The sequence below is a fragment of the Armigeres subalbatus genome, unplaced genomic scaffold (assembly GCF_024139115.2).
Source record: "Armigeres subalbatus isolate Guangzhou_Male unplaced genomic scaffold, GZ_Asu_2 Contig1983, whole genome shotgun sequence".
NCBI classification, from domain to species: domain Eukaryota; kingdom Metazoa; phylum Arthropoda; class Insecta; order Diptera; family Culicidae; genus Armigeres; species Armigeres subalbatus.
The window spans coordinates 14665-24969 of NW_026942818.1; the positions used below are offsets into that span (position 1 = coordinate 14665).

The window sequence follows — 10305 nt, forward strand, 5'->3', positions numbered from 1 at the left end:
TACCTATATATCGTTTTATGGCAGGAATTGCAGAATGCCGCTACTATTGGTTATTTAACCTACTTCAATCGGCTGTAGTTGACCACTAAACTAGCACAATTTGTTATAGGAGCCTTACAAAATTTGGTCGAAAGCCAATATTAGATTTTCACACACTTTTGCTCCCAAAGTTGTATAATTTTTGAATTGGAATCTAACAGTTTGGTATTATTCTGCTGCATTTTTTTTTTTTCAAATATTCTTAGTCTTTTATCAGACTGATTCAGATTAATTCCTCTTTAGAATTGTTAGAAAATTTTAAACCCGTTTATAAGGCAGCTAAGTAAGCAAATCAAAGGTTCGGATAAAAATGAACCACACCCTAACTAACCGTCTGTGGCTTCTTATTCGGAAGCGGCTGCACTGGTGTTGCCTCTGCTGTAGAGGTACTCATCTCACTTCATCGCCTCCCCAAATTAATTCGCGGTGCGCTACCCATCGCCGACCGTCTCGTCGCGCCGTGTTGCACCAGAAAAATCACTGTTTCACTATATAAACGAAATGCAGCGATTTGGTCGGTCATCAGTTCAAAAACGGTCCTAGTGGCAGCGCGCGATCGTGTGCAGGAGATATCGGAGATAACGTTTACCAAAAAAAAAAGAAAGATAACAGACGAGTCGGGAAAATAGGTGTGGTGAATTTTCGCGAGTGCATGTGAAAATTTTGAAGTCAAGGTTTTACGGGTTTTGTACGGCAGAAGAAGCAGATATAGCGACAGTGTAAGTGTTCGGTGGGGGTGCTTTGACAAAATATTGAATATCGGTATTTGTTGATGAACAGAGGTCTTATGCAATGTGACAATTGGTGAAGTTGAATGAAAGCAATTAGTTCGAGACAATCTTAAAGATTGATAAATTGCAAGTGTTAAATGAACTGTTGACATAAGTGACATTTGTGAAGATCTCTTTAATTTGCGGCACAGACGCTAGGGAGATGACTCCCGTACCTGCATGGACCCTACATATCAAGCTGAATACATACAGGTGTTCCAATCTGTCAAATTCACGATTCACCCATCTTGGATTTTTGTGTGGGGCAGCCAGCGAGCTACTACATATCGTATTCTTCAACAACACATCAGCCAGGGACCTATGGTGTGGAGTATATAGTGAGAATGAGAAAATCAATTTAACCTTGGGTTTATAATCACACTTTGGGTTGTGATTTAGTACATTTTCCATGTTTTTTTTTTTCGATCTGAATCTAAGGAAAGACGAGACCAGATGGTTTTTGTTTTAGAAATTGCTATCGGTTCCAACTGGGATGGAAACCAGGTCCACAGGGGAAAGAGGCAGGAACGCTTGCCACTCAATCACCGGCGCTATGACATTTGTGTAGACACAGAGGCGCATCCACGTTCCGAGTCGTGGATAGGACAAATGGAAAATGCCGATTTGACAGTCTGGTATTTGCGGTAGCGTATAATATCGCATGTGTTACAAACCTACTCCATTCAGGGATGGGAACGGTTGACATTTCTTTTTATCATTAATTCTGCCACGCAGTCAAATAAAAACAAAACCACGGCAGCCGCAGCAGCAGCAACACACGATTTTATTATTTTCTCTCCCCACAAATAATGTTTCTGTACGCTCATTTCACGACGTATGACCGTTTTTGGTGGTAAATGATTATTTCATTACTCCTTGCTCATCTTAGAGACTAGAACTAATTAATTAGTACCAACGGCTAGCATTCTTTCTAGGCTTTGCGCCACAGGCATTAAAACCCGATTCTGTTCTGTTTCCCGGGCAGAAGCCATGAACAGAATAACAACACATGATATGGACTTGATTGATATAAGAGATAAAAGAACAGGCAACAATATCAAAAATATGCACCGAAATATCATTTAAATATCAAAATATGATATGGATAAGATCAAACAAATGGCACATGATATTGATCACTTATTACAAATAGGATAACTTGATCTCCTCATGATATTTTAGTGCAAAATATTGATATTATCGTCTGATCTTTTATCTCTTATATCAATCATGTCCATATCTCATTTTGCTATCTTATCAACATTTGATATTGTTGAGCTATTTTCGTCTGCTCGGGTTGCGCTGCGCACGAACCGAAACAAGAAATCTCATGAAAATGCTGACCGCACCGACGCACAGACGAGTAACTAGAACAAATTCGTGGAACAAAAAATTTTTTTCAACATTTATACATTCTCATATTTATTTTAGATACTTAAAAACATTCTGCATACTATGGCTATTTCAGAAATGACCCAAAATTTTGTAAAAAAATATAATTAGGGCTCAAAATTGAGGTATTTGATTGGATTTTATCTACTTTATTTGTGGAGTATTTGGAAAATCTGATTTTTACACAACATAAATGTTATCAAGAAGCACAATGAGTAGATTATAGTTGTATGTCTGCATTTTGTTCATGTTTATGGTCAAATTATAAATTTTATGTTTCAGGTGATGACCACTTGAAAATCACTATTTTTTCTATTTTTTTATGTTTTTCTTCAGAGGAAAAGTTAATCTATACGGTAAGATCCGGCAAAGATAAATCACTTGGGTGTAACTTCAAGATATGGACTAAGCATTCCACGTGAAAACTCGTCCGCAAACGTCCGCAAATTAGATTCTGAGCTATTTGAATAAAATGTGATTTTTCATAATTTTCAAACAAAATTTTAACATTTGTTCATAAATTACCACATATAATCCAGGAGAAAATGTAAAATGAATGCTATTTAGCCTCCCATGCTAGGGTCTCCCATGAGTTGCGTTGATATCTTTTTGAAAACCTTATATTGAAATCGCTTATCTATAACTTTTGCATTTTAGAGAAATCTGTTACTACCTAGATTTAGGATGAACCCGTTTTCATTGAAGTGATCATAATTTATGAACGGTGCCTTATTATGATAGTTTCGTCATGGCTAGCTATGATATCTTGGGGGCTTCGATTCGAACATGGTAATCGTTGTTGTTTCGAGCCATGGTATATAGAATACAGGTATATATTTCTTACTACAGGCTTCACCTTTTCAGACCCTAATTTGTAAGGTTAAGGTTTAAGTTAAGGAGAGAAAAGTGTTCAATCAAAAACAGTGTTTGTACTTTTGTACATGCAAATTCATACAACCATTTTTCTTTTGGGATCTTGGGCATGGGTTAAAATAAGTTAGATGTTTTTTTTTCCTATGTAAATGTTAGAAAATCCATCTAAGGAAACAGCTTTAACTACGGGTTTCTTGCTACTTTGTGGAATATAGTCATTTTAGAATCGTTTGGGTATCGAAAGCAAGACATTTTACATAAAACGCGAGGTTTTATTTGAAAACATATGTGCTTTAATATTTTTATCTGGTTTTACACTGTTAGGTGGATTGATTTTTCAAAAAAAAATGCATTTTCCTGCATAATTGGCAATTATTACTTCGTCCTAGGAATATAGTGCCCAAATAACCGCAAAAAATAGTTTTGGCCAAGAATTGGCTTATTTACTCCTATGTGCGACGGCTCGACTCTTACGTAGCACACGCAGCAGCAAACAAACAGTTTGCCTTACCGGCAAAAAAAATGTCACAATGAGGCGTACATGTTCTTACCAGGATTCTTATATCATCTTGGTTCTTACAACTCTACATCCTTTCTCTGACCCAAAAAAAAAATTCAGCTCTTAGGAAATACTTTTAGAAATTCATTTGAGATTTCTGTGAAATAATTAAATAAAATTTAAATTCATTTGACTATGCGCTGAATTAGAACACATAACATATCGTAAATTTTATAATTTAGCAACCTCATATTGAAAAACATTATCATCTATTTTCAGTATACTGAAATTTGTAACATTTTTCCACAATTTTGCGAACTCTATTATTCGATTGAAGCGTCTAGCAAAGTCAAAAATGTTGTTTTTCAGGCATAATGCATTTAGAGTTTTCTAGTTAGTTTCATTTTTGGGTGTCACCAGTGTGGCCAAGTACCTGAGCTCATAGATAGTTGGATAGATCTGACCATCATGTTTCGCCATCATTATATTCACTTCGAGGCCTTCTAATATCGGAATATTGACGCTACGATGAAACCAGACTTGCATCTTTCTTTGTACTACGGAAAATTTTCCGACTCGTAAAATTCGACATATTTTGGTGAATTCCTGATTACTTTTTTTTTCTTGCGCTACGGATATCTTCCGGACTCACTATTTTGTCTATTTTGGTGGCGCTGTGGTGAAAACCGGTATCGCGTCTTTTCTTGCGATTGGAAAAATATTCCGCATTCGCTGTGTTGACATTTGTTTGGCGCTTCGGTAAATACCGGACACGCATCTTTTCTTGCGCTGCGGATATTTTCCGGACTTGCAATTTTGACTGTTCTGGTTGCGCTGCGGTGAATACCGGATCGCATTTTTCTTACGTTTCGAATTTCTTTCGGACTCGCTAATTTGTCCGCTACGGTTAATACCGGACTCGCAGTTATGGACTACACGCTAAAAATGAACTACTCAAAATTGAGTCGAATCCGACTCATTTTCATTAAAAACGGGACAACTCAAAATTTGAGTAAAAGATACTACTTCAATAAAATGATGATTGCACTTAAACTAGGAGTCTGTTTGTCGTAAAATGCACTTAGATAGATAGATAAACTTGATTCGCATCTGTCGTATTAAAAATTGATGGAAGGCCAAGCTTAACTTTTGCGAAATCATCATTTTATTGAAGTAGTATCTTTTACTCAAATTTTGAGTTGTCCCGTTTTTAATGAAAATGAGTCGGATTCGACTCAATTTTGAGTAGTTCATTTTTAGCGTGTAGACTCACCTCGTCGTATACTACAAGAAACTACGGGAAACTTTATCATAACAATGTTCAAGGGCGTAGCCAGAGAGGGGCAGGGGGGGGCGAGTCCCTCCCCTAAATGGTATAAAAATTGGAATCTCTTCTCTTCATTGGCACTACATCCCCCACTGGGACAGAGCCGCCTCGCAGCTTAGTGTTCATTAAGCACTTCCACAGTTATTAACTGCGAGGATTCTAAGCCAAGTTACCATTTTTGCATTCGTATATCATGGGGCTAGCACGATGATACTTTTATGCCCAGGGAAGTCGAGACAGTTTCCAATCCTAAAATTGTCTGGACCGGCACCGGGAATCGAAACCAGCCGCTCTCAGCATGGTCTTGCTTTGTAGCCGCGCGTCTTACCACAAGATTAGTAAAAGATTAGTTTTAGATTTTAATAATGTTTCTCTAAAACCCAGTGTTCTCTACAAAACACAAGATTTCGATGCTTTTATAAAACCACGCTCAGCCAAAATGACTAAGCCAGGGTCTATCAATTATTCCAAGACGAAAAGACGTTGGTACCATACGGCCCAGAACCACCCACAACGACTGTCCGTGAAGTGGTTGTGAGTTTTTTATGTTTCTTCGAAATTCTTCCGGAAATTATTCTAGGAACTTCTCCGGATATTCCTCCTGGAACTCTTCCTTTAATTTCTCCGGGATAATTTCCAGGGATTTTGCCGGAAATGCCTCCATAAACTATATAGCGAAATCATCTAGAATTCTTTTCACAATTTCTTCAGAATATCCTTCAAGAATTCCTCAAGAAATTTCTTTATGAATAGTATTTCCCCGGAAATTCTTCCAGGTATTTTTCCAGGAATTCCTTCAGGAATTTCTCCGGAATTTTTTCCGCGGAATCCTCCTGGAATTCTTTCCGGGCACTCGCAATTTACTCCAGAATATTATTCGGAAATTGATTTGAAAGTTCCTCCAGGATATCTTCCATGAGTTCTTCCAGGAATTTCTTCAGAACAAATCCCCGGGAATTCATTCTGTAAATTCTTCAGCAATTTATCTGAGAATACTTTCAGGATTTCATCTGAAAAGTTCTCTATTAATTTCTCCTGGTATTTTTCCTGGAAATCTTTTAGATATTTCTCCGGAATTTTCTTCAGGAACTACTAAAATAATTCTCGCGCTTAGTTTCATAGGGGCGTAACTGTATTGCTCGATTTTATATTTTGTTAATAACTCAATTGTTTCAAAAGCTACAACCGTGATTATTGTTTTTGGTGCGAGATACAATCATCCTTTATCACACCAAACCATTAAATCATCGACAAACTAACGTAATTCGGTACAATCATTAAAAAAACATCGACGAAGAGAAATCGATCAATACAGTTACGCCCCTATGAAACTAAGCGCAAGAATTATTTCAGGACTTCCTTGTGGGAATTCCCCCGGAAGTGCTTGCGGAAGTACCTCCGAAAACTCCTCTAGGAGTTTTTTCCAGGAATTCCTCCGGGAATCCCAGAAACTTCACAGGGAATTCCTGGAGGAAAACTCCTCCAGGAGCTCCACCAGTAGTTCCTCCGGAAATTTGTTCTCTGGCTTTCTTTCAGGAATTCATTTAGGCTTTCTTTAGGAATTAATCTAAAAATTCCTTTAGAAGTAACTCCAAGAATTTCTCTGGGAGTTTCTCCAGGAGGTCCTCTAAGAGTTCTTCCAGGAGTTCCTCCTGGAATTCTTACGGAAGGTCATTTGGGAGCTACGGGAATTAACCCGGAAATTACTCTGGAAGTTCCTTCTCAGAGGAACTCCCGGAAAAATTCTCGTAGAAACTGCCGGAGGAACTTTAGAAAGAATTTCAGGAGGAACTCCTAGCTGAATTGATTGGACCTCCCGGAGGAACCCCCAGAGAAACTATCGGAAGAACGTTGGGAAAAATTTCCAGCTAAATTTCTAAAGAAAGCCTAAATCATTTCCTGAAAAAAAGCCTGAATGATTTCCTGGAAGAGCTACAGGTGGAACTCCCGGAAGAATTTGCAGAGAAACACCCGGAGGAACTGCCGGTGGAATTCCCGGAGGAACTCTCGGAGTAATTCTCGAAGTAACTCCCGAAGGAAGTTGTGAAGAAACTCCTGGGATAATTTTCAGAGGAACCCCCGGAGGAATTGCCAGTGGAACTACCAGAAGAATTCTCGAAAAAAAAATCTTGGAGAATTCTATACCAAATTTTCAAAACGTCGATTTGTCGAATCTGAGAGCGCTCCCACGCAAATCAACACCATCAACACATAGGTGAAAACTTCGGCTACCTGTTGATGTTGTTAGTTTGCGTGGGATTCGACAAATCGACGTTTGAATCTTTGTTTACAAATACAGATACTGCGATTTTTTTCTAAAACTAGCATACTGGCCGGGTCCCATGCGCCGAGTTGGGCGCCATGCAAAAAGTACATAAACCAATGTCAAACAGATGTGAGCTTTCGGTAAGCTTTTCCACATTCACTTCTAAGTTATGCAGCATATTGTCGTCCTTTTACGAAAAGATATTCTTTAGTGAAATTGTTCGAGGCTTAGTAGTTTTTTGCTTTTCTTTCGCCTGCGTTGCGTTTGGTATATTGTTTAAGTGGATCTTAGTAGTGCAATTGTGTTTAAGTTGTGATGTAATATTCTACATTTAAATTGGTACTTACCAAAATATGACAAAATACTTTAGCGGCTTATAGTTAGGCGAGGCAGAGGTGAATGAGCAAAATGCTATAATATCTCAAGAATCACAATAAATCGACAGATGAATCGTTTTGAAAATGTGGTATTGAATTCAACTTATAGATAAATCTCGTCTAGCTGAAACCTTTGTAGGGGTATGTAGTATGATGATGATTATCCATCACCAGTGGACCTTCCGAAGAATTCCCTGATTCCCTTGAGCTTGAGCTTGAGCTGGATTGACTGCTCGTAGTTGCTACTCCATTATGACCAGATCAGCTGTTCTTGCACAGGGAACCAACAGATGTTTGCTTGGGACTAGTAAACATCTTCAATGTACAAGTACTGGTGATCTCATTTGTTAGGTCATACTGGCGCCTGCCACGTCAGAATGCAAGTCAATATAGGGAAGGGGGAGGAAATGATGATGCAATCACTCGCCCACTGCAAGCCGAATATACCTCTGCACTTGCCACGAGTTCATGCGGAATTTGTTGGAATTTCTGGGTTAGGTTGGAGAGGCAGAGGTCCGTCTTGGTTAACGAGCTGCCAATGTGATAGATAGGAGAAGGTAACTGATGGAATTTATAATTGGATGTAGGAAACGAGCTCTATAGTTCATTTCCAATTCTAGCAGATTACTGATAGAATACTCAAGTTGAAGGTATAGGAATAGTAATGGAAACGGTATGGAAGTCCATTTCCAGTTTTAGCGATTGCTAGAACATGAGAAATAAAGAAAAAGATACGTAGGAGAATGGAACGGACCTGGGATTGATTTTTCGGCCGACCGTGCGATTGTTCTGCTGTCCGAAACAAGAGAGATCACGCACTGAACTGATTAATTTTATTACCGGCCGCGCAATGCAGAACACAATAATTCGGCCGACCGCGCGATCGTTCTGCTGTCCGAAACAAGAGAGATCACGCACTCCCTTCCGAAGAATTCCCTGATTCCCAGAGAAATTCTCGGAGCAGCTTCTGGAGGAATTTCTATTTAAATTCCTGAAGAAGCCTAAATAAACTCCAGAAAGAAAGCCTGAATGACTTCCCAGATGAAATTCTGGAGAAATTCAGAGGAACCCCCGTAGGAACTGCCGATAGAACTACCGGAATAATTGTCGGAGAAAGTCTTGGAAAAAGTCTTGAGGGAATTCTTGGAGGAATTGCCAGGATTAGTTTAGAAATTTAGACGTATGGTTCTAGTTATCTTAAACTTATGGAAGAATACAGGATTTTAATAATTGTTATAGCCGATTTTATATTCTCTCTGAATACTAAGTTCGTTAATAATTTTCTCACTTTATTTAAAAATATCTGTTCGATAAATCATGCATTTTTAAATCCATTGTTGTTTTAATCATTATTGTTGTTAAATAAACGCATTGTGGGCGTGAATGCGTCACGTTAATTGGGGTTGCGTTTAAGTACAAAACGCTGACTTCAACGCTCAGCGCGACGCGACGTGCAACGCGCTATTGTGATCCAGCCTTTACTGTTGATTGTTGAATTGGTTTCAAAGTTTTTGGAATCAGAAGAACTTTGTTAAGAAAATTATTATGAGCTTTTTAGTGGAATGTCTACACTTGTCATAAGACGAGTTTGTACAATCCCATTGAATTCCACCACTTAATTGTATCTTGACAATATACAATTAAGTGGTGGAATTCAGTGGGATTGTACAAAGAGAAGAACTTTCCTCACTCGTAGCCGTAAGCACAAACTTCAAGATTATGCAAAACAACACGCTGGAATGCTGGTTCCCTGGGGGAAGTGTCTTTTTGATCAATTCTGAAACCTCGTATAACTAATGCAAAATGCATATGGAATGCTTCAAAACATCTACGAATACAATTCCTAAATTTCTACACATTCAGCACAGCCATTTGCAGCACATTATCAGAAACTGTTTGGTGACACCGAGCTTCGATTTTGAAGTTTTTTTTTAAGTTTTTCAAAGTCACAATCATTGATTCTGAAAATATTGTTGGTTCTTCAAAATGACAGACCTTGAATTTTATCAAGCTCAACAGAGTCTTTTCGATATCAACACTTATGAGCAACTGGCTAAACTTGCCACTTTTTAAACAATAATGTTAAATTAGTTGGACGCTCTATCGATAGGTTCTTCAAAGGGTTATAGTCTTCTATTCTAACACCTATTTCTCTTTTTACAGTTTGACAGTTTCTTTTAGACTGCCTAGCGATCAGCCCACACCCTCTCCCGTCCAACAATGAAGATCATGAAATTTCGGGTCAGCGTATCTCCGCTGGTTGTACTTCTAGTTTGTATAGGTAATTTATCTTATCTCAATCCTAACCAACACCATAACCAAATGTCCAACATCTAACCAGCCGGTATCTCTCTCACTCTCGCCCTGGTAGAGGCACTCCATGCACGATCTGTCTCCGAGCGGAAACGGGACATCGATCACGAATACGACCCGGGCAACGCGGCCTCGTACTACTCCAGCAAAACTGGCTACAGCGCCGGAAGTGGTCTCCGCTCCATAGCACAGGGCTCCGCAGATCAGGCCAACTCAGCTGTAGCGAATCAGGTGTCCGCTGCCAAGCAGGCAGCATACGTGGCACAGAGTACTTTGGCGCAAGCAGCGTCTCAGGCAGCAGCAACGGCTCAAGCCGCCCTAGCAGGTAAACATGTCTTGCTGCAGGGGCTGGAACAACAAAGCCTGGAAGCGCACCAAGCCCTGGAGAGTGAAATTCAGCAACTTCATCAGGCCAAGAAATCGGCGAAAACCTCACAGTACTCGGCTCA

At 39.1% G+C, this 10305-nt stretch overlaps 1 protein-coding gene across 1 annotated transcript; it reads left to right on the forward strand.

Moving 5' to 3' along the window:
- Nucleotides 1-434: 434 nt before the first annotated feature.
- LOC134203608 (uncharacterized) lies at nt 435-10300 on the forward strand (the record flags this gene model as incomplete). The annotated part of the gene is made up of 3 exons (XM_062678490.1): nt 435-758; nt 9707-9824; nt 9885-10300. Coding segments are annotated over exons 2-3 (477 nt in total), but the record flags the coding sequence as incomplete, so codon positions are not given.
- Between the last annotated feature and the right edge of the window lie 5 nt (nt 10301-10305).